The sequence below is a fragment of the Neolamprologus multifasciatus genome, chromosome 23 (genome assembly GCF_963576455.1).
Source record: "Neolamprologus multifasciatus chromosome 23, fNeoMul1.2, whole genome shotgun sequence".
NCBI lineage: Eukaryota > Metazoa > Chordata > Actinopteri > Cichliformes > Cichlidae > Neolamprologus > Neolamprologus multifasciatus.
The window spans coordinates 26,897,063-26,923,188 of NC_140460.1; the positions used below are offsets into that span (position 1 = coordinate 26,897,063).

The 26,126-nt window shown below is 38.4% G+C and overlaps 1 protein-coding gene across 1 annotated transcript in view; it reads left to right on the forward strand.

The window, feature by feature from the left end:
* Window positions 1-8,578: 8,578 nt before the first annotated feature.
* LOC146491718 (striated muscle preferentially expressed protein kinase-like) overlaps window positions 8,579-26,126 on the forward strand; it is a 59,269-nt gene continuing 41,721 nt past the window's right edge. The window contains 2 exon segments of the mRNA XM_085151802.1: window positions 8,579-9,035; window positions 10,487-11,044. Of these exon segments, the coding sequence (XP_085007928.1) occupies window positions 10,660-11,044 (385 nt within the window). The 5' untranslated portion in view covers window positions 8,579-9,035; window positions 10,487-10,659.

Below are 26,126 nucleotides of genomic sequence, written 5' to 3' on the forward strand. Positions count from 1 at the left end.
CTTATTCTTATTATCTTATCCTATTCCGGTGTTTTTTCCTAATTTCTGCTACTGTGACCTTGCACTGTCCACTTTCTGCTGTAACAAAACAAATTGCTCAAGTGTGGGACTAAGTTAATGTATCTTACCTTATCTTATTATGATTTTGGATTTTGACTGCCAAGAAACAAAAAGTTTCAAAGTAAGAGGGCTTGCTGGCTTTTCTTGCACCACAGTTAAAGTGGAGGGAGGACAAAAACAGCAATACTGTTGTTAATGTGATTTACTTCAACTACTTCAAACAACATTAACTTTGTTCCTGTCATACTGGAGCTGGAAACCCATTTGATACTAAAATCAAAGCTGTACCAGCCAATATCAAGCCTGCACCCATGACTTCAGTGTTACCAGCACTTTAACAACCATCACTATCCAACCTACAGGTGGCTAGATCTACATCTCTATCCACATTTGTTATATTATTGTACTAGTGGATGGATGTCTGATATTTACTCAGGTGGGACTACTTTTGATTTTAGAACATGACACATGGGAGAAACTTGACCCAGATCAAATTGTTTATTTATTTTTGGTAGAATAAGTAGGCCTGATAGATTTCAGATTTGTAGTCTAATCACATCTATGGTTGTAAGGTGTAAATAAGATACAGAATTGTGCACTGGAAACATGGTACCACAGGTATTTGTGCAAACGACATGGAATTCCTATAACAGAGGAGGAGGTAACACACATTTCTTGAATTCTCTCTGAACGTCTGGGCAGAACGTTCTGCCTAGACATTGGGGATTCCCATTGTCATTGGGGATTGACCTTGGACCTCGGCATTATCAGCACCACACTCTAACCATCTGAGGTAGCAGGCCAACTGGATCAGGACTTAAACACTTACAAGAAAAAACCCCAAACATTTTTGTGTACTACATTCAGTTTTACTTACCTTGTCTCCTCAACCTGATTTAGTTTAAGTGTGTTTTGTTCCTCGGCTGTGTCTTCAGCCATCAGTGTCTGTGTAGTTAAAGCCTCAGTTTGCCTTAACTCTCTGTTGTGTTGTGCTCCTGATTCTGTTTTCCACTGTTGTTTCCCTGTTTGGATTAATGGGCTTTGTTTTATGGCTGCACTTGGCCTTTTCTGATGCCCCTGAGTAAATGTTTATTTTCTGTTTATTACCTCTAACACACCAGTCTGGATTTGGGTCCTCATTCACACATCATATGACCTCAATATAAAACCCCTAAGTGAAAACAGCCCTAATGTGGTGTTCATTTGAATGAAAGAGTGGGTTTGTAAGCATTTAGTTTTGCTATAAGAATCCCTTAAAAAATGATATATATATGTTTAGACAGCAGACAATATAACAGCCAAACACACATATAGTTCCTATATACCGTAGTCTCATAGCCCAGTTACACATTAAGTAAATAGGCAAACTTTAACATTATAATGCGCATGAAAGCAGACTTTAAGTGGTCTGATAGAAACATGTATGTGTAAATCACATCTTTTAGCACCAATCCTAGCAGATTCTCATGCATGGAGAGTGAGACAAACAAACTGTTAACAGATAGGCAGTGGCTAATGAAGCTGTCCATCTAAGAATAGGGGCTTACAGTTGTAGTACTGGCATGTATGCCACAACTCCGGGAGTGGTGGTGTGCTAATGACCAGTTGTCGATCTTGGCACCTCTCAAAGGGCCCAACATTTTACTAAACTGGCCATTTGGTACTGGATGTTTATAAACTGTAGTTAAAAGAAGAGGGGATGTTAAAAAGTAGGAAAGTTTGTTGATGAGTTACTGCCATCAAATTCAGAATGACCTTTTTTCATTAAATGCTACGTTTTCTCAGTTTAAACATTTGATATGTTTTCTATTTTCTATTTTAAATTAAAAAAAGATTTATGGGATTTTGAAATCATTGCATTCTGTTCTTTTTACTTCTATTAAACCTTTCAGGAATTGGGATGGGAGTTATCATCAAAACGGACTAAAAGTGTCATCATTTTTTTTTATTAAAAAATGCCTTTTGACTGATGAACTTCACTATATGATGATGCTATCGCTCATCTGTATGCGTTATTAAATTGCTGAAGTAGAGTGAAGTAGAGCTTTTTCTACTTACCACTGCAAAATCCCTCCCCAGTCTGATAACGTTGGCCAGTGGTGCTTAAAGCAGACATGATCCCTCCAGTGCATCTCTCAGTGTGAGGTTTTATGAGATGATTAATGACTGAGAGAAAAAAGAAGTTCTACAGCAAAAAGTACGGGGTAGTTTGATCTGATTAGGCTTCCAACAATGATTTTATTAAAACCATCTAAAAATTAAAAATGACTCTTCAGTGAACTGCTGACAACTTAGATCTGAATGATAACATAAGCATAAAATGGCAATCCTCAAATACTTCAGAACTGCACTTACAGTGTTGTAGCTGATTAAATGTACCTGGCTTCACTCCACCACTGGGAGCGATTCCACTGTCTGAACACGCTTGTGATGCCTCAGCATCCAGCAGGTGGAGCTGCAGAATGTGTCTTAGTGACAATACCTGGCACTTTAAAACATTGTTACCACAGTATCAGCCGATGAATCAAGTTGTATGTGTAGAACATTGTTCAAGTGCAGTTTACAAGAACAGGTATGTAAAATGGTGTGCTCCCTTATTCACACAGGATCACCAGGTGGCTCCACATGTTTGATCTGGACAGTTCTTATGCCAGATGTCCTTCCTGACACAACCCTGAAGGCATTTGTGTCTTTTTTCCCTTGTTAGATGAAGGTGAAAAATAGTACTACATGCAGCCACCCAAGAGAAAAATTATGAAAATTGCTCAAAGTTGTGATTATAATTATTAGTTGAATTTAATGACATGATAACTAACATTGAAATGTAGACAAAACAGAAAAACATGAATGAGTTTAAGTAATATTAATGATAAAATAGAAAATAAGACTTTCTAGTAATAAATCAGCATAAACTCATTGAATACAAACCTGCTCTATGGATTACATTTACAAGCAGTATTAGTATTATCTTATACTTAATTTGCAAACGAAACAAATGATAAAAACCATCTAATCCATCCCAATATTGCCTTGTGTATTTAGTCCCAGCCATACAGCTTGGAAAGCTGGTGAGAAAACAGCTAACAGAGCGTTTTACTCATGATTATACAGGAGAAAGGTCAAGAGTCAGATGTAGCCTGATGGGAAAATTAAGGGACTGAATATAAAAAAATACAAAACATATGAGGTCTCATAGGAGCTGCCACATTATGGAGCGTAAAAAATTAAACAAAAAATAAATAAATCAGTAAATCAGTGTGTAAATAAATCAATAAACAAAGATCATCACTGCTGGGGTTCTTAATAGAGATGCGAAGCAAAAATCAGGTTAAGCGATGGTTGACAGAATAAGAAATAAGGAATAAGAAAGGGCTTTTCCTGCTTTGTATCCTTTTTGTCCCCCTGAGGGCTCAAAAATGTATTCATAAGAAAATAAAACATTGCGTGGGTTTATAATGTGGCAAGCCAAAACGGTGTTTTAGGGTATGCTAAATAGTAATTGAGAATATAATTTTATTTATTTATTTTTTAACATGGAACAATTTCTCTCAGTAGGTTTGCTAAAACAAAGATTAGTCAAGCTAACAATATATAATTTAAGTATAAAAATATACATAAATTGTTTTCATGAGCTGCACACAAAGCACACTTTAGTATGTTTAATGTTCACATTAAACAATGAAACTTTTCACCTCAAGTGGTTTTGTTAGTTGTGTTAGTTTTTCTCTTTCTTTTTCATTTTTAATCCTCGTGACTTGAAGGAAATTCTCTGAGAAAACTATTCACACATCAACAACACTGAGTGGGTTTAGGTGAGATAAGTTCAGGCAAGACTGTTACATCTGTAACCATGTTGATAAATGCAAATAGTAAAAGGTAGTATACTCATAGATATGTTGATAATGTAATTATGTCTCCCAACACCGAACAAATGCACATCTCTTTGTGCTAGACTTTAACACACGTGTTTCTTGTATTATGCAATATGTAATTTATATATATATATATATATATATATATATATATATATATATAAAAATCTTGAAGTTTCTGTGACTGTAGGCAAACTGAAAGACTTTAGGGGTCTGTCAGCACAGCAACAGCTCCTTGAAGTCAAACTTGAAAAAGGGATAAAGTCAGAGGGATCCGAAGCATATCTGGCTCTTTTTAAGCTCAGTCACCATTAGCTGAGCTACACATGGCAGACAAGTTCTCGTCACTGTGGAGGTGAAAGTAGATCAAAGTATTTTGCTATTATTGAAGAAATACCTATAATGACAAGAGTCAGCTGTGTACTTTACTTTGAGTGTATTTGAGAAAGAAAAAGAAAGGGCCATTTTCTGTGAATTAACAAAAATAAAATGTTTTACAATTACAATTTTACAATTACATGATCGCAGTGAGCTACCAGAACTTTCTATTTAACTTCAAACATTTATTTCTTACAATTCAGTTCAAAGAGTTCTGCTGATAGATTTCTTTCATTTACTAAAGCTGCATTTGTTTATCAAGTAGAAAACTTGAGACATACCGTTGAATTTGTACTTTTTTTCTTCTTATATTGAGACATTTGAGGAATTAAATGTGTAGTTAAACTTCTTTACACTGACAGAAAGGGAAGTGTCATTCGTCTGGCACTCTTAAGATCAAAGAGGTGCTGTATGTGTCTTATGGAGTCCAGAGTTTTGTAAATGCAGTGTATATAGAAAAGAAAAATAATCTTGTCCTCAGTTTGCCAACAGTTTGTTGCAGCTAGAGGCATTATGGTAAATTGGAAGGATTCCAAGTGTGGAGGGCCTTGAGTGCCAAAATAAAGAAATTAAAAACATCATTAAATAATTAATTAAATGTGTTAATAAAATAAAATGGAAAATCATTCATTATTCAAAATATACATAATTATTATGTATTTAGTAGGGCTGGGTATCGTCACTGATTTCTAGAATTGATTCTCGATTCTGATTCACAAGGTCCCGAATCTATTCGATGCACAATTCGATTCAATTCGATTTGAATATGGGAAATTTTGACAGTCAGAAATATTATAATTCAGATCAGTAAATTTACATATTTTTGTATCTATAAAAAGGAAGCTGACACACGCAAGACTTTATCACAGGTGTGAGCATCACAGCAGATGCCTTTGTGTCAAAGTAGCTGAAGATAAAACACAGAAAAACATGAAGGTTTTCCTGGCCTGGGATTTTCTAAAACTATTCTGCAGTACATCAAAAACAAAAGAAAACCATTAATGAACATTAATGAACATTAATGAACATTACCTCTGACGTTACAGCGGTTTTATTAGAGACACGTCTAAGCGTTTTGCATTTTGCATAATTTTAAAAAGTTTAAATTTGTTCAGTATTGAATGGCAGAAATTACTTTTTCTTTTCAGTAGTATGTACACGAAAAAAAACAGCGGCCGACAGCGCTGTAAACAACGGTAGACTTGTGCATAACAAGCAAGCGAATAATGCAGAAAACAGTACAGAGAGAGAGAGGGAGAGAGAGGGAGAGAGAGCTGTGCATGAAGTGTGATTTTATCGTGGTGGAAACAAAACAGTAAAAGTCAGAGTGAATTCATGACGATGTTTATGTGAAGCGTAGTTTGGATCTTCTTTTGCTGCTGGTTCAGTCAATATTGTTTGGAGAGAGATAAAACTAACAGCTTTAGAATCTGCGCAAAAAAGGCGTGAACACAAAGCGCGGACCCGCCGACAGATCAGAATCAGCGAGCTGTCGGCTTTCAGCCCCGACCGTGTCCGTGCCGTCAGGTGAGAAAGGCGACATCTCACTGACTCTGATCCGCGGGTCCCGCTGTGTGTTTAAGTCTTTGTGCAGAATCCGTGTACCTGCTCTCATTTACTGTTTTAGCTGTTTGGTGGTTGTTGAAATTTTGTGATCTTTCACCTGAGATTCTGGCATTTCGGGCAAAATAAATTTATATTAAAAAATCGATTCAGGATTTTAATGAATTGATTTCACGTTATCCAAGCCAGAATCGATTTTAATCGATAAATCGATTAGAAAAACCCACCCCTAGTATTTAGTTCATTTATTTTGGCACTTGGTGCCCCCCCCCCCATACAAACATAAGTGCCAACCTTTGGGCTGAAAAACAAACCCAGAATCTGAAGGTCCTTTTATGGTTTTTATGGCTTTTATGGCTTGAGGTGAATCATGGCCTATAGACCATGTTAACATACCTAACTATTAGGCTAGTTGTGGTTGGTAAGTTATGGTCAATTGACAGGTGACCTTCCAGCTTCACTCAGCTCGATACCAGTTCAAGTCACCTCTCCACATTCTCTCTCTAGATTGGCGACAGTAAAGAGAGATCAAACTGACATGGAGGTACCACAGACAAAACAGAAAAATACTGAGATACACCAGTTATTGCTTTCATATTGGTTATTTGAGCTATTTGGAATCGCAGAAGCAAACGGCTGAGCTCATAATCAACTGGACATATGGAGACTTAAGTTTGCAATGATAATTGTTGAGCAAATTCTAGTTTGTGGTTAAATGTAGCTTTTTCATTGAATAATAACATTATAATCAGGAAGGTATTAGGAAGTTATTCCCTTCCTGAATAATGCTCATTTATAAATGTGATTCTTTATGTGATAGTAAGATTCTATGTTTTACTATAAAAGTAAATTCTGAATGTACTATTTTTGTTTGTAAAGAAAATGTGAGCATCTTTTCTTATGTTGTATTATTACTTTACCTGACCTTTTTGTTTGATTACAATCATGTAGCTTATCAAGTCTCTCGGTGACTGTTTCCACAGCAACAGCACAGTATTTGAAGGAGTTTTTCAGAAGAAGCCATTTATTTTCACCTTCTTCTTGGTTTTATGGACTCCTGAGTACTCTGTAATAATGACCACTGATTGAAAAGGAGGAATAAAAGGAGCCAGTCCACACTGGTTCTGTCTGGACTGAACCAGATGTCTTGTACTGCGGTGGCCTTGGAGTCCTCCTCTGACACATTTGAAGCAGATGGATGGCAAATCAGACACTCTTCTTTATATAACGACTTTTTGACTTTGGTTCATGTTGACATGACAACATCATGCAGTTGCTGTAGATTTGTTGGCTGATGAGAATCTCCTGTTTCACCACATCCCAAAGCTGGTTTATTGGACTGAGATCTGGTGACTGTGTTTGTCATTTACAGTGAACTCATCTTCATGTTCAAGAAACCAGTTTGAGATGATCTCAGCTTTGTGACATAGTGTGTTAGTCTGCTGGAACACTGTGGTCATAAAGGATGGACATGGTCAGCAAAAATACTTAACTAGGCTGTGGTATTTAAATGATGCTTATTTAGTAATAAAGGGCCCAAAGTGTGCCAAGAATATATCCCCCACACCGTTACACCGTTGGCAGCTTGAACTGTTGATACAAGCAGAATAAATCTGTTTACAGCACATTCTGACTCTACCATCTGAATGTTGAAGCAGAAATTGAGACTCAGGCGACGTTTTTCAAATCTTCTCTAAGTCCCTTAGTTTCCTGTTTAGCCTACGGGACTGTGGTCTTCTGTGGCATTTGAGATGCTCTTCTGCATACCTTAGTTGTAACGAGCTGTTTATTTGAGTTACTGTTGCATACAGTACCTATTACCTTAAAGAAGTCAGCCCATTCGCCTCTGACCTCTGTCATCAATAAAGCAATTTCTCCCACAAACTTGCTGCTCAGTGGTTATTTTCAGGCCATTCTCTGTGGTCTGAAACCCTAGAGATGGCTGTTTATAAAATACAACCATGCCACATTCAAAGTCGCTTAATTGAACTTTCTTCTTCGTTCTGATGCTCAGATTGAGCTTCAGCAGGTCATCTTGACCACATCTACATGCCTAAATGTATTGAGTTGCTGCCATGTGATTGGCTGATTACATATTTGGGTTAAGAGGAGTTAAACAGACGTACCTACAGTGGTACTGAATATGACGCACCTTGCTCACTGCCACACTAACTTAGCTATCCAGGCTGTCATTCAAATGTGTCTGTAAAAACTGGTCAAGCACTGCTTTGAATTTAAAGCCCAAATTCTTATTGAAATATTGATCAGTGAATGGAAGTTTACCAAAATAAAAGAGAGATGGAGCGAGTGAAAAACAAGCTGCAACAACTTAGAACTATTTTTATAAAAGCTCTACAAAACCTACAGCTGCTCACTATGCTTCAGTTAAACAAACATAGTAAATATTCCTCCCAGTTAGATTGTATCGTTATATCACTGCCCTACAGTTCTATGAATCACTCCTGTCTTTATTCTTAGACTTTCTTTTTATAGCAATTCCAACGCTCTCTCTCACACACACACACACACACACACACACACACATACACACACACACACACTCAGAGATGCACACACTTTGCTTGATAACATTATCTAAAGGGCTTGGAGTGTGAGTGCTTTGCGCATGCATGTGTGTGTGTGTGTGTGTGTGTGTGTGTGTGAGAATAGGTTATACATTGCAGGCTAGGAAATGTGACCTATCTGTGGTGGTGCAGCTGTCGTTCCCGACCTGCAGGAGTTGGGGGTGAAGCAGTGACAAGGGAGAGAAGGAGACAGATAACACGAACCGACTTGAGAACATTAAAGCCTAAAAAGGTTAAGGGTGTAGATTTTAAAAAGCACTTACATTTTTTTTTAATGGTAAAAACACAAGACCGGAAGGCCTGAGTCGTTTGACATTTAGGAAAAAAGGGATCTGTCTCTGTCTCACCCTTCACCAGGGTTCAAGCTGTTGAAAGGGACCATGGCCGTGGCTGCTAATGCTACATGATCTAGGGTGGCCTTACACCTACAGCCCGTGCTCGCTGAGGACACTGAGAGACACGGGCTTTAGCAAATGATTTGAGATGAAACATTTTGCTCCATGGATCTTGTTACCTTAACATGGACTTTGCGGGGATGTCCAAAGGGATTCTTGTCGGCTTTGATGGCAAGAGAGAGGTAAGGTGCATTACTTTCTATTATATAGCCTATTTTAGGCGACTCCTTGGATCAGCATATAAAACATCATACATTAACACATGAAAAAAATACGCCAGCTATTCTTTAATTTTGCTTCTCCACTTGCTGTCATCTGGAGTGATCACTACACTTTTTCCTACACCTGCTTATGAAATTCTGCCCTTTAAATGGCAATAAATGTTATTTTATTGTCATAATTGAATAATTGAATGAATTTTTCCCTCATTTGATTGTATCATTATCATTTAGAAAAAAATTACTAACATTAACTGCAGGTGGGTGAAGGAAACCAAATCACAACCTTTGGCATCACAGTCCTTTGACAACTTGTACCACTCTGCAAGCTACAGGCTGTTGTTTAGTCTAAGACGCACTAGTGGCATCCAAAGGGTTTTAAAATTGGTTCTCCCTCCTGGCTACCACAGCTTGACTTCTCTGTGGTTCATCAGTTTTGTGGCACGGGTGCCAAAATGAGAGGACATACAATAATGACATACACATACAGTGACTGCTGAAAGTGTCCCTGCAGTGATTTCTAAGGCAGAATCCTCACTTTTTTTTGGACCTGAAGATCACGAGCATCCAGTATTGATTTTCAGCCTTTGTACAAAGAGATTTTTCCAGCTCTTCTGAATCTTTTGATGATGTTATGTTCTGCAGATGATGAAATATTCACAATCTTTACAGTTTTACACTGAGAAACATTATTCAGAAATTGTTTCACAATTTGTAGATGGAGTTTTTTTGCCGATGGGTGAACGACTGCCCGTCTTTCCTTAACTTACTTACATTAAACTTATTCATGTTACAAACATGTTACTATGGTAATGTGCCTCCAGCAGCTGCTTGTTAGTTCCACTTATTTTTCCAGGCTTTTGTGTTGCTGCTGTCAGCTTCAAAATAAGCTAATATTTTGTATGAAATACTAAAATGTCCCAGTTTAAACATTTCATATATTTTCTGTTCTCCACCGTGAATAAAATATGTTTTTTTGAGATTTGCAAATCATCGCACTCTGTTTTTATTTACATTTTTCACATCATCCAATTTTTTGGGGGAATTGGGGTTATAAGGAAAGGTCACATTTTGGGTTAAAACACATTAACAAGCTCAGTTTTCCCACTAAAGCCTGTAGTAAACCTGGGCTTCTCACAATTTCATAGGCTCTGCTGCAAAAATATTCAGGTTTGCACTGAAGACCAGCATGCTTTTTTGTCACTTATAATGACTTTACTTTCACTTGGTATATAGAGACATTACAAAGGGTACAATCAGCCTCTTTTAAGCCATTTTAATAACCAGTTTCAAAATAATACATTTTGAAAAAATATCTCTTTTTTGTTTGTTTATTTGGATTTTTTTTTTGCATGTTGGGATCAGTAGATAACTTTGATGTCAGTGTGGTAAATATACTCTGGGTTTTTTTTCAGTTCCTGGTGCAACATCCCAGCTCAAACCCCCTCTGCACTCCCAGTGAGCCCAGAGACATCTAAACTAATGGAGTCTTTCAGAGGAGCCATTCAATAAATGCAGTTCATCTTGATATCCCAGTCAATTGCCAGATAAGAAGTACAGTTAATTAAAAAGTCTTTAAGAAGTCAAGATGGCAGAAAGCCACGGTTCAAGTTCCAGTTCCAGTTCGAACATCCCTTCCAAGAGGGCCAAAATCAGCATTGACCACGTTCCAGAAAATGGGGCTAATATCCGAGAACCAGCAGCACCGGTTTTTGTTCGTAAGCTCCGTAAAGCAGCAGTGGGAACAGGTTGTGATATCCGACTGAGGGTGTCAGTGCTGGGGCGTCCAACACCTTCGCTGGCCTGGTACCGCAACGATGAGCTCTTATCTCCATCGGAAGCCCAGGACTCGGGCGGTCTCTGGATACGAGACTGTCGCACAAGTGATGCTGGCTTGTACACCTGCGTGGCAACCAATGAGCTGGGAGAGGCAAGGTGCAGTGCTGTCTTGGCCGTCATGGACCTCGGTGAAGGTAATCACAAGGCGCTTAAACACATTGTTCCTGTCAAAAGAAGCCATCATGATGAGGGATTTTAAAGCTTTAATGATATATAACTGATTCAGTAAGACCAACCGGTGATTTGCACAAATACTACACCAATAATCTTGTTAATCTTTATTGTCTTGAAACCTTATCCTACTTATTAAAAGCGCATTTAGACAAAAAAACTGTCGACCCAAGTTCCAAGAGCTGAGATTGGGTTTTAAGTTTCATATAGTCAGCCCATCGTCTATGTCTGCAGAGCCTCACTGGGAAACACTTAAAATTAGCTTGTTGCATTCTCTCTGCTGCACAGCTGAACATTACAGAAGATATATGCTATACAGTTCTTAACAAATTTATTAGGGCGCCTGGCATGAAAGCACGAAAACACAAATATTTTAGGAATCTGTCAAAAGCCTGTTGAAAACGAAATATTCTTATTTTTTAGGGACGTTGTATATTATTCTTGTATTTTGCACCTGTAACTAAAATCAGAAAACCTCCTGGTAGACTGGGGAACGTATCCTTCAAGACTTTAAGTAGACTGTCTACATGAACTGTCAGCCACTTATTGGTTGTATCACTAGTTTGACAACTTGCTATTTTGGCATATATATATACAACCTGCGCAACGATATGATAATAATACAACAAAATTCAAGTAGATGTCAGCTTTACACTTTCAGTCTCTGGTACTAGACAAGTTCTTGGTGTTATGCTGATTTTATAATGCTGTACAAATAAGCACAATGATATTAAAGTCACTGCGTGGATTGTTCTGCAGATAAATAAGTGTGTGACGTGGTTTTTGCTTCAATACTGTAAATTCTCACTTTTAGTAGAAATGTCTTTCGACTGAAAATAAAGACCTCATAGCTTGTTTACAAGATTTTTAAAATGTTGGTGTCAGTCATTCTGTATGGATTTTTGAATCTGCAGAAATGCTTGGGAAGGTAAATATTTCCAAGCCAATGCTTAACAGCTGATTGAACAGAAGACCGAGGCCGTGACGGCGCTGTAAAAAGTCATTTAGCGGTAAAGATACTGCTGCTTTTGCAGCTCTGTATCACTTCCAAAATTAGAACACTTGGCTGAGACAGTTTTGCTCAGGATGACTGGTCTTGTCAGCATAAATTCACACAGCAAGGCATGCGAGGCATAAGTTATGTATCTGGGAAAAAAAGAAAAAGAAAAGATCAGTCCCATCTGTCACATCTTCAACATCAGTTTTTCCAACACCCACATGCTGACATCTTGTCAGTGCAGTGTAATGCAGCTACTTTAAGTGCAGGCTATGAAGGGAAGTAGTCAGAATGAAAAAGGTAGCAGATACTGCTGCATGAAAGCACATACGATTTAGTGTCTTTGTCAATGACATTTCACAATCATGGACTAACAGTCTGCTAAATTTCTGTCTACCAGTGTTGGTCAAGTTACTTGAAAAAAGTAATTAGTTACCAATTACTGATTACTTCTCCAGAAAAGTAATCCCATTATTTTACTGATTACTTATTTTCAAAAGTAATTAGTTACTTAGTTAATTAGTTACTTTTTAAAAACATTACACACAACCTAAATACGTGGCAATAGAAGCAATAGAACTTTCAGCCCAGTTCTATTTTTTATGCATAATCCATCATAAACAATTGAATCAAATGGAAAGCCTCTTTTAAAAAAATGTTTTATTAGTTTTAATCTTTTAATTTTATGCACATTGCATTAAGCAAAAATTATATATGCAACTGTCTTTGAGATGAAGAAATTTTTTAACATTTAAACCTATTTTCTGCATATTCCAGCATATAAAATAAAATAATGATTTGTGTTTACACTCACTCTTTCAAATAGATTCAAGTAAAACACAACAAAAAATAAATAAAATCAAAGATCCAGCAGCACTGAGTCCTGTCACAGCGGTCATGTCAGCGGGGGGATCTGTGAATTTCACATTCCTGTGGCGGCTTGCTGGGTGCTTGCTCGGATTTGAAACGCTGAGGAAAGAAGTTTTCTTCCCCCGCAGAGTGAACAGTGGACGCTAATGTTTTTGTCACTTTTTACGGAAAGTTAAAGTAATGTCAGTACTTTCAAGCTTTAAACGCTGCATGGTCGTACTCTCTCCCGCACTCCATATTATCCATTGTTGATCTACACACGTCTGTTGCTACGACGGACATCGCACGCGCTTACGTCAGTGTCATAAGACACTATCAAAAACAGAATCAATAGTAATTTGCAATAGTAATCCCTTACATTACTCGTTACTTGAAAAAAGTAGTCAGAAATACAATAACGCTGCCCATCTCGGCTCCACGGTGCTGTTACCTACTGGAGACGGAACATACTACCAGATTGTACATTTAAAAAAAGGATTATTCATAATTTAGAGTAAAATACAACAAAAATATGTAAAATCAAAGGTTTATTTATTCAAATATTCAATCATTAAAGAAAACATGCTTGGTATAAAGTGAATGCATATCATGAAATTTACCATTTTATATTGTACTTACATAAAAAAAAATTTACATGAAAATCTTACATATTATCAAATTACATCGTTTTCTGTGGAGTTATTAAAGTATTCTGATTCTGACCACTTAAAACCAACATTTTGGGCACAAATGTCACATTAAACTTCACATGAATCCAAGTCTTTCAGCGCCTTTAGTAGATAGTCAGAGCACTGGACCTAATTTTCCAAACTTATCTCTGTGATGTTTAGTAGGTTTGAACACTCACAGCCAGTTTGCATCATCACTTTGAGTGCTTTGTGTGGCTTGCAGTGCGATCATTGTATTGCTGGGAACATTTCGTCACAGTCTCGGTGCCCTGTCCTGTCTACAAATTTGACTGCTGAGCTCACATGTCAGCAACTCTCACACTATGAGCTGGCACGTACGGTCCAGCTGGTGTACTGTATCACTCAGCTCCTCTGCACTCTCTGTCTCACTCTTCTGGTTTTGATCTATCACGGCTACCTACCTCTTTATTTATTTCTCCTCTAATATCTTTATCTTATTCTCCCTCTGCTCATTTTGGACTGACTGAAAATGATCCTCAACATTAAGTTTCTCAGTTTGTTTGCTTTAGTTTTTTCTCCTTATGCACAGAGCAATACACTTGACACCTTAAATCAGACTTAAATCACTAAAATAAAGAACTAAGTTGGATGTGACTGTCGTGGGACACAACAGTCACGTGGACCTCTCTTGCTTTTTCCTATTTTCTGAAACATACTTCATATACACTGCTGGCATGTTCAGATTATTAAACATGGCCAAATATTCAAATAATAAGCTCATGTGCAAATAATTGCTATGAGCCAAAAGCTCAGGCTGCTCTAAATATTCAGTTTCAGGCTTCTTTTTTTAAACTCTGGTGTAGTGGTTAAAACATTTGCTTGGCAAACGAAAGGTTGCTGGATCAATTCCAGCCAGAGATGGGGTTACATCAGGAAGGGCGTAAAACTCAACCTGCCAAATCGAACCTGTGTAGCTACATGTGGCGACCTCTTGTGGCAAGGGAATCGCTGAAGGTAGCTTTCTGTCTATGTGATAACAAAGACAGCATAAATTCGATTTAGAGGACATAATGATATACTTGCACATGTCATACAGGGGCCTAAATTGGACAAAAGAGGCTTTGTTTCTCTTTTTTTCTTGCTGCTTACGTGAAAACCAGCCATTCACTGTTGCCTCTCTACTTTTATCCATCCTGTAGGTTTTATTTTCTTATCTTCCTGACCACTGCCTCCCTCTTACATCTCCCCTCTTCTCACTCTCCTTGTGGTTATTTATGGCCCGGTATGTGCCGTGCCGGCCAGAGGGCTCGTGCTCTAGTGATGTGTGGATGCCGTCGGCCCCCTTCTCTGATTGCACCAGCAGACATCACAGATAATTATAGCTTCGCCACGGTCAAGACGCAGCACTGTCACACTCAATCACGCTCAGCTTGATGAATAAAGAGAAAAGGAGGGTGCGCTGGGATTGGAGAGGCTTAGTGTATACTTGTCCATGTGGGAACAGTCACTGCGTGTTCAGGCTGCTTTTGAGCATCACTCAGTGAGTCAGACACTCAGGTCTGTCACTTTAAGATATCATCCTGAGTGATCAGACCAACCAGAAACCAGAGCGGTCCAGTGTCACGAGCCCACACTGCTTTATTAACGTCACCTTATGTCGTACGGCATTAATGTGCCATCACACATCATAAGGCTGGATTGATGAAGCAGTTTGATGAAACAGCAGGAAATGGCAAATTGACCATCATTTGTTTTTTTTTATTAAGCTATTTTTACAGTAAATTATTGTAAAAACTGTGATACAGCGGTGTGAGTGAACATGTCAGACACGACTTGCAGTTACTGATAAGGTAACATTTGAAAAGTTCTTTAGAAAAAGGCACCCAAGCTTAGGTAAGGACATAAAGGACATCCAGAGACATCTAAGGGTTCATAACACAAAACACAGCTACAGCTTTGCTTTAATCTTTGTTTTTTTCCTGCTCTGGCTGCAATATTATTCTCAGACATTCAGTTTACATTTAAGGTGGAACTTGGTAAATCCTGTTGACAATGACTTCCAAGTTTTATTTGCAAAGCTGCCAAATACAAGCCAAAGATGGGAAAAGCAGGAAGTTAAATAATTTCTGCATTGAGGGTAGTATTTGCTTTGTTTTTACACAGGTGATGTCTGTTTTATATATATTCTTACTCTTTCAAGAGCTTCATAATTTAATCTGTCTCACAGGGAGTTTAAAAAGTTGAGGTATTTGAAAGACGTAATCAATAAATTTATCCACAGAATATTACTGACATCCAGCGACGATGGACGAAAGACTTGCTAACAACGCAAAGTGGGTAAATCCCGAGATAGATTTTTTCTCCACTTTGAGACAAACAGTTGAAGTCATTATCAATAGGGCTGCCACGATTAGTCGACTAGTCACGATTACGTCGACTATCAAAATCGTCGACGACTGATTTAATAGTCGACGCGTCGTTTGAAGCTTTGTAAGATCCCAAAAGACGCAGGAATAAGTAGTAGGATTTAAGAGTGTAATAACGGACTGAAACAGAAGGTGGCAGCACTGCATGTACAAGGATGCCAGCTGCCTTTAAACCCTGAAGAAGAAGAAGCTGTCCCAGAATTCATAGCGCGGCCCTGCTTAGTTTCCAACAATGGCGGCAGCTAGTTAGTTTTAATATTACTCTTATTATTCTTTCTGGGTCACAAAATAAACGTTTAACATATTTTCAGGTGAGAATGTAGCTGTGTAAACCTCAAATATCTGCTCAGTTTATCAAGACACCACATATTTTCAAAAGCGCTCCGACGTTTTCGGAGACGTCTGTTACCCACTAGCTCGATAGCTAGCCGGGGGCTAGGCTAACTAGAGCCGTGAGAACACCGGACTCCCGGCACATCATTTTCAAACCCACCGCCGTCTTTCACTACTCAGGTTAAACATGATATATAAGTCACTTAGATAACTTAAAATGTTATTGTTTGGCTTTTTTTAGTATTTTATTTGTTCCTGAGTAAATCGGTTTGGCTGAGATTAAAGTTATAGTTTTTACACAGCTGAATAAACGTCAAACAGACAGCTGATTATCAGAAGTGTGAGATGCTCGAGAATATACTCCGGTGTCCTGTTATATTTTAGATAGCAAGGAGCAGACGGCTGAGTTTATTAAACTTCACCGAAACAACCTGCAGATTTCATTAAAATTTAATAAACTATCATCTTGTCTTTATTTTTAGTTAGCACATACCTTAAACACTTAAAGCTGTAAGCTAATGATAGTTATATAAGAGCAGATGCTGCTGGTGCAATAAGCTGTACGTTTTACGTCCAATTGATGCATGATCTGATTAGTCGACTAATCGTAAAAATAATCGGTGACTAGTCGACTATCAAAATAATCGTTTGTGGCAGTCCTAATTATCAATGATGGCTAATGCTACTGTTGGCTGACATACGACAAGCTAGGAATACATTACAAGATTAACTAAAACCTGGAATGTCCTCTAGCAGTGTACACTAACATAAAGAAAAAAATGTGTATATTTATATGTATGTGTAAAATAAGTAAATCAGAAGAGCCCAAGATGCCATAGATGATGACCGAACAACAAAGACATGTTGTTTATACAGCCAACCAGGTGAAAAATCACAGTCACACCCCGGTGATTTAAACAATTTCCTTCTGGATGCAGATGATCAGTTAAAATGTTTGAAAGATGTACAAAGTGGAGCTCCAACCAATATAAAAGCCAGTCACGGTGGTATGGAAGGTATAGTCATAGAAGGTTCAGTCCTGCTGTACAAGACTAACAATAACACCGTGATCAGGTTTGTTATTCTTATTCAGGAAACAGCAATGGCACTGAATTCCACAGTCACTCATATACTTGTGTTAATCTTTCCATCCGGCCACAGAGTTCAGTTTAAACTTCATCTTTAAGTGGGACAAGGCTACAGTGTTATAAAAACCTCTAGCATCAAGGTTCATGAGCACATAGCTGTCTGAAATAGGGCCGCCACTCTTCGGCAATCCTTCCCGTAACTGTCTCATTGTCCCATAATGCATGAGGTGTTATACCATATCATTAATGGTGCATTACAACATATCTGCCATGCACTAGAGTTTCAAAACTACCCGTGGTCCAAACAGAGCGACCCACAGAGGACAGGAAAGGTCGTTCTGTGTTGCCGTGTGTTTAATCTCCTGCTATAACCAAGGGTGGGCGAGCGCTGTGAAAGGGGGTGCAGAGGGAAAGTACAACTGTAGGGGGTGAACTATGCAGGACTTGAAATAGACCACTGAAGTTGGCAGTCAACGTTAGGACTTCAGGGGGTACAGGGACAGGGGTATGGGCTGAACATGACAAAGTTTGGAGGTTTAGCAGCTATCTTAAGGTGGTGCATCGTTGCAGGACCACTTCCACATTTCATGCTAGAGAAGAAGCCATTTTGAGGCATCTTTATAAGAAAAAGACGTTTCTGAGAAATGAAGGCCGTTTGGAAAAATTTAGGAAGTTCCTATGTTCTCAGCAAGGTTTTAATAGAAAAGAGCTTGTGCTGGAAGAAATTATTTTGGGCAGCAGTAGCCATCTGGTTGGGTTTTTAAAGGATTTTACAAGAGAAAAACACGAGCCATGTCCAGGAAGGAGCTACTCGATGCACGAAAAGCTTTGAGGAGCTTTAGGGAAGGTGTGAGTGGGCCGAGAAGCAAGAAACAAAGAGGTGAGTGGGAGATGGCATCAACACAAACGATGTACTACGACCAAAAAAATCTTATTTTTGTGGTGCTGAAGTAAGAGAATGATCATATTATTGCAGGGAGTTATAGTGTGCATACTCAACTAAGTGGAACAGCTGTAATGGAAATGAAAACAAGGCAATACACTTGAGGCCGCTATTGTTCCTGCTTAATTGGATTCAGTGTGTCTCTGTTGTGTCCTCATGGATAATGGTTTGTACTTCAGGCTTTACTTCAAGGTACACCAATCCTGTTTTGTGAAATTATTAATATAGCAGTTGCCTATAAACTGATTTTCTTTGACTTTTAACTGGTTTAGATTTGATGTCAAAAAAGCACAAATTAAAATTGGACACACAGAATGATCACCAGCTAAATCTGAGCATTTCATGTTGGTTTTAAAGGTTTCTGTGCATATACAGTCTTATACAGGATTAACATGAACATGGAAATACCTGAAATGTATGTTTTAAGTCAGCACTTATGGAAATCTTACCTATGTGCTTTTAGTTGTTGTTGATGTTAAGTTTGTGGGCAAACATTAAACCTAATGTCTCCTAACTCAATGCCTCGGTAGCCATATACAGCATGGCATTCGACCCGGACCTCTTGTATGGATTAAACTGCCATACTGGAGCAGAAATAATCTGTCGCTCCTTGATGATTTCACATTCTCTAAACATTTTGTTCAAGTGGATTAAGGATGTGGGACAATTAATTAGGTTCTCTGGTCTCGCGAGGCAGCTGAGGCAATATGTGAGGGTAAAGCTTGCGCTGTTTAGCCTCTGGTCTGGCGAATGCTGTGTTCCAGGCTGCTGGTACTCAGTCATTCACAGTAACCCTCAGGGATTTGGTCAGGATTAGGTGGTAGGATCAGGTTCCACTGTGACTGTCAACGCTGGCCACTGTCATTTGGGATTTCCAAAGTACCTCACGAACCGAAACTGAATCATCCATGCTGTAGCTCCTGAAGGTTTTTTGTTTGTTTATCTGGCAGCATATAAAGATCTCTTGTGAGAATTCTTCATCATTTTGCAGGCTTCACACATTACTTTCAACATTTACTGTGAGACTTTAAGTCTGGTCTGCTGGCAGTTTCATATATCAAATCTTTAAAAAAACAACAACTAGCAAATGTCAACAATCTTGGGCTCGGTGAATAAGACGCCCTTTGGAGAATTTTGAAATGCAATAAGTCTCTTCTTCATATATCATCTGTCCATAGCAAGATTAACCCCCACCCCCAAAAACAAAACAAAACAAAAAAACAGAACTCACATTTTATTTTAGACTCGTAAAAACCTCTAAATTAAACAATAAATACCTGCCTTGTAACACCGAGCCTGCAAACACGGGTGTTACTGAACCTCGACCAATATAGATGCAACATAAATAAAGCATAACAAATTCTATTTCTGCTGCGGCTGGTACCACGCAACCTCTTTGGTGCTATGCTTGGCAACCTTTAAAAAATGATGTAGTTTGCATTTTGTAATAGTATCCAACATTGGAAACTCCAGGATAGAAAGGATGAGTATTAGCACTGTTTGTAACAAGTTTGAGTCAGCATATGGACTAGAAAAATGACCTTGTTTTTTGTTTTGTTTTTTACACGTATTTAATGATTGAACAATGGCGTACACTCAAAATTTCATGAGCTTTTTTCTTTTTGCTGATCTCAGAAGAGATCAGCAAGTGGTTCATTGTTTGAAAAGCTTGAGAAAAAAAACACTATTTTTGTTGTCTATTGTCCATTGTTTTTTTCAATCTTACACCATTTTTTAAAGAAAAGTAGATGAACATCTTATGGGATTAGGATAGCTAGACAAAATTTAAAAGTGGGCATGTTATTCTTAACCTTATTGTATCAAGTCCTATGAAAATTAATGTTTCTGCAAGACCCCACAATCCAGTGGCTTGTAGAACCACTTTTAATGGCAATAAGTTGAAGTAATTGTGTACTGTATGACTTTATCAGTCTCTTGCACTTTAATTTGCAGGCATTAATTTATCCATCGCTGTTTTAATGTCTCATCACAGCATTTCAATCAGGTTGAGGTCTGGACTTTGACTTGGCCATCGCAACACCTTGATTTTTCTTTTTTTTTTAAATAATTCTATTGCAGATTTGATGCTGTGCTTGGATCATTGTCCTGCTTCATGGCCCCAATTTCAGCCAAAAATTAAGCTGTAGGACAGATGTCCTCACATTTGACTCTAGAATACTTTGTTATACAGAGGAGTGCGTGGTCGGCTCAGCGACTGCAAGGTTCTCAAGTCTTGTGGCTGCAAAACAAGCCCAAATCATCACCCCTCCACCACCATGCTTCATAGTTGGTATGAGGTATTTGTGCTGATCTGCTGGGTTTGGTTTTGTGCATTATGACGATTATAACATCTCTACTTAGGTCTTGTCTGTCCAAAGGACATCGTTCCATAAGTCTGGTGGTTTGTTCAGATGCAACTTTGCAAATTGAGGCTGTGCTTAGATGTTATTTGAAGGGAGAAAAGGTTTTCTTCCTAGTAAGCCCTTCCAGACACTGTTTTTTCTAATTGTGCTGTCATGAACGTTAACATTTAACATGATAACTGGGGCCTGTACAGTGTGAGACTGGCGCTTTTCTGCGGATTACACTGTTTTACCTGAGGGTGAATTTGCTAGGACATCAAATGAGGTAAAGATTTTGGCATTGTATTAACACACATCTGAAAGCCTAGCAAACTCCCAAAACCTCTCACTTCACACAGTTTGGTAATCAGCTAATCAAGTGCATTTACTTAAATTACCATCTTAATTCCTATGGAGCATTAAGCGTGTACTTAATTATCCACAGGATTGCGTAGAGCTCTGTGAAAACATTTTTTCCCCCCACATTCCCATATACAGTATGTATGTATGTATGTAAATAGAGGATGCTCATACTGAACATGGATGAAGTTTTTAAAAACGAGGTCAGTTACCTTTGCTTTCTGAGGGCCAACCAATCAGGAGCAAGGCTTCTTAAAGGGAGGGGGAAGGCAAGATTCCAAGAAATAAGCAGTCTTTTTCGACTGTGAATTTGAAAAAGATTAAGCTGAAAAAGGCAGAGATTGGTTTATCAATACAATAAATAATCAACAGATCTTTTGCTGTTGGGTCAGCTGAATTTGCTTAACAAACCTGGTTAAAAATGAAGATGCGGTCTGCTGAGGAAAACAGAAATGGTGTGATCACAGTGTAGTCTAACAGCAGCAGAATCTGTTTTCAGTTGCAGGGAGATTATGCCAGCCTTGCTGCTGATAAAGCTGTATGCCTGGAAGGCATCCATCAAGTCTTCTCCACAGAATGCAGCCTCTGTCACAAAATCAATGGGTTTCCGTGAAGTCTGCTTTCTCTCTTGTTGCTTTAAGCTAATTAAACTGTACCATGCTCCAAATTGCACCTGTCCAAAGTCTTTTTAATGCTCATTCATGGTTTGCTATCTCTCCGTGCATGTTGACATTGCAAGAAAACAAATTTTGCACTGAGTTTATTCAGCTGGGACGTTTAAATCTGATTTTCAGGAGAAAATATGAGCCCATTTGGTTTTCACAGATGTGTCTGAAACATATCAGAGGTCACAAATAAGGATTCTGTCTATGTATGCTGAAGGTCTGAGCAGTGCATCGAACAGTGATGTTGCCCGAAGCTTCAAAGAAACCAGATAGAAGTAAGATAGATAGCATGCACCAATCATATCTAATTATCCGTTCTTAATGGCTGACAGTGTATGATATCCCAGCCAGAGATTGGTTGCAGCTGCCTCGTTGTGGCTTTTAGTGAGTATAAAAAAAAACACCTCATGAGTTTCTTCCTAGCAGCTCTGCCACCGTATCTGGATTTTCATTGGATGATGGTCATGGAAACTTGTGTTTTGATGGGCTTATTGATCTGGGGGGCGTTTGAACTGTTACTTGGGGGTGTATCCCATATCACGCATAAAGCATTGGTATCGATTGCTTCGCTTTCTCTGTTGGACTGAATGCCTCTGGCCACTGGTGATGGATGGAGGAGGAAGCGAGGCGAGCGAGGGTGAATAGAGGGAGGTTTGTTAAAATAACAATGGGAAACTGCAATCCGTTGCATCTGGGCTTGCGTTTTAGTGAAAACCTAGTTTGGGATGTTTTGAGGAGAAGAATATATCTTTCACAGCTGGGTGACAGTCATCGGATAAATGCATCGAGAGGGAAAACGCTAATAACTAGAATTAAAACCCACGTTCAGAGAGCGGCTCAGCTGGAGTCAATCTCACATATTGATTGTGTGTTTGCACGGCCACAAAGAGTAACATGCCTAACTTAACAACGCTTAAAAAACATGTTATTTGGCAAAGCATGTCAGCAGGGATAGAAAAGGTGTGCTGATATGTGGATGCTGACTATGGGTGGTTAGAGGGGAAAAAAAGATCTGTGTCTGCCTGTTATTATTTTTAGATCCATGTGATGGAGGAGGGAGTACAGAAACTTCTGAAAGAACAATTAATTCAATCCAGAGAAAGAGGTGTAATGGAGGAGGCGGTTGGACGGTGGGTGCAATAGTCTTGTGACCCTTTCTTTAAAAAAAAAAAAAAGACATCCTGGAGGGGAGTGTTTCATAATATTCTGATGTCTGATTTGCAGAAGCCTCTAAGTAGAAAAAGCATTTCATCAATAGTCATTTAGAGTGGTAATAACAAGAGAAATGTTGAAGAAAGAGTACATATTTCAGCTTTAATACATTTAACTGTTCCAAATTTTAAAAGACAATTTGTCACTAAGCAACAGAGTGGTGTGGTGGTTAGCATTGTCACCTCAAAGTAAAACAGGCCAGGGCCTTTCTGTGTGTTTGGTGATTGTAATTTGGCCATAGCAGTAGTAGAGGCCCTAGTTGGATAAGCGAATGGACTAGTACTTACATAACACTTTTGTGTGACTACTTGCCTCATTCATCCAATTACACACACTCACAAAGATACTTTGACACGCAGATTGGAGTAGCTGGGATTGAACCACTGATTTTACAATGAGTAAGATAAGATAAGATGACCTTATTAGTCCCACAGTGGGAAATTTGTTTCGTTACAGCAAAAGTGCAAAGTTATGTAGCGGAAATTAGAAAACACTGGAATGCAATAAAATAAAATGAAATAAAATAAAATACTATATACAATATAATAAAACAGAATAATATATACAATAGAATAAAAGTAGTGCAGCCCCCTACCTCCTGAGCCACGGCTGCTTCAAAGGGGGTTAAAAAAAGTAGAAGAATCAGTGACTGAAATCTGAAAGATGTCAGCTGTCTTAATGTGAAATGTAAAGTCCTTGGAGAAAATTACAACAGTTCCACAGTGTTTTGTATATTTATATGTTTTACAGCTTGCAACTCTAATGTCTCATCTCACCACTCTCAACAACTTAATTTCCAGGTGCACAAAGTTGGCTTTTTAACAGAAAAATCTATAATGGACTGACATGATGGCAGACAGATAAAGTTTGTGACCCTAACTCTAGTGGAAAATGCCAAGAGCACTTAGGAATGAAGCAACAGAACAGATAGACTTCATTTAGGAGGTGATAAAGACCAGTGAACCTAAAAGGAAACCAACAATGTTTTAAATCTCTCTACGACGATATCTGCAAACAACTCTGTCACAAGCGAGCTCCAGCGTAGGATCAAACTCAAAACATATTAAGAAAGATATGCAAATACACACAATAAACATGACTAGTTGGCCTGCCAAGAAAAACATCCACATTCCTTATGTTGGCTTGAACAATTGAACAATACATGTGAGTTCGGTCATATGCAAAGTGAAAATGTTGTTTTTCCCCAAACCCTCAATAGATCAAAAAGCAACCATTTGGGGGAGCATGGATGGTAACTGTAATGGTGAGTCAGAGACTCTGCACTTGTAGTAAAATGCTGAGATGTGTGGCAAACTAAATAAGTATGTGGCTAAACTGAGGAGATGACGCGCATGTAAAGTAGACCCCCGTAATTAAGGTAGACAAGCAGCTTCCACAAGTTTTTTTCTTGGAGTTTAGAAAGTAAAGAAAGATTTAGTCTGAATGTAAAAATCTGTCTTCACTCTAATGTTCATTAAAGAAAACCTTGTACTATCAATGGACTTACAAGTGAGTGTAAAATCTCCTATTAAACCCTGAAAACTCTGTGGGTGAGCATGGACAAGACTTGTGGATGTGGAAGTTGTTGGATTCCATTTGTAGGCTGTTTATAAGGGAATGGGATTTTGTTTCCCACAGAGGTAATAATCACAGTAAGAGTAAAGTGGCACTTGCTATGCAGTAATTTTTGTTTGATTTTTAAATTCAGTTTTTTTAAAAGAACATGGAACATGTAAAGTCATGGTACAATAACCCCACAATACTGAAAAAAGAATAGGAATGAGAATAAGAATAAGAACAAGAATGGGGACAAGAACAAAATAGCAATAAAAATAAGAAAAAGAATAAGAATGGGAATTAGCATACGAATAAGAATAGGAATGAGAATAAGAATGAGAATGGGAACAAAATAATAACTGGAATAAAAAATCAAAACAAGAATAATAATAATAGGATTACAAATAAGAACAAGAATCAGAATGCGAGCTAGCATAAGAACAAGAATGGGAACAATAATAATAATAATAAGAGAACTAGAATAGGAATAAGAACAAGAATGGGAACAAAATTAAAAAAATATGAACAACAATAAGAATCAGAACAAGAATAAGAATAAATATATGTATCAGCAATTAACAATTTTATTTTGTTGCACATTTAATTAGAGTATATATCTCTGGATTTTGGACAACAACCACATCACTATGGGAACTTGCAATCAACGCTCTGCAGTGTTTTTTTTTTAATTTTAAATTTGGGTTGTTTATTTTGACTAAATTATTTATTCAATAATGGGGACACTTTTATCAGACTCAAACTATGGCCGCTGTTTGTTGTGTATTGACCTCCTAATGCATTTAGGGTAGTGCATTTGCTCTTCTACTCTTATTACCCTCAGATGCTTTGAGGTCTAGACGCTATCACTGGTTAAAGGTAACCGACATGAAATAGAGATAAATATTTGATGGCTTGTGGGTTTTTCTGAGAGGCTGCGACCTTCCTTGCAGAGGATAACAAAAAGGAGAATAACTGGGAGGAGGCTGTAAGGATGGTGGTAAAGATTTGGTTTCACCTCATGAATCTTTTCCCCCATCTGTCCCTCATTCTTCACCCCCACCCCCGGTTTTCCCTTTATCTTTTTCCCCTCTCGTTTCATCTCTAACTGACTCATTTGCGTCAGCCTTGCTCTTTCTCATCTCCAAGGTCCTCCGAATCAGAGAAAAGTCAACATGCTTTGCCAAAGCTCTCATTTTTCCACCTCCTCTCCTGTTATTCTCCACTCTCATCACTGCAATCAAGCCCAGCGCACCCCTTATCTCAGAATTACAACCCCCACCTCACCCTTGTTCTGAGTGTGCTTTCTCTCTTTCTCTCTCTCTCGAATTGAGGGGCAGAGAGTGGGGGGAGTTTAGACAAACCAGCTGAAATTGCCCCCTCTAAAGGCAGCCTCTACGTCAGACAGGGACGCTGTTCACATCAGCGGATACACACTCTAGACACAAAGCACCCTGGCTTCTGGCTTATGCATCCTCCAGCTTTCCGCTCTCGCCTGCTTTCTCCCCGTCTTGTTGCTAGACTGGAGAGTAAACACGCCCCACGCACAAAAGGCAGCTGAATCCCGCTCTGATCACCTTGATTTTATGTTGTTGTTGATGCCACACCCTGGGCTTTTTTCGGGTG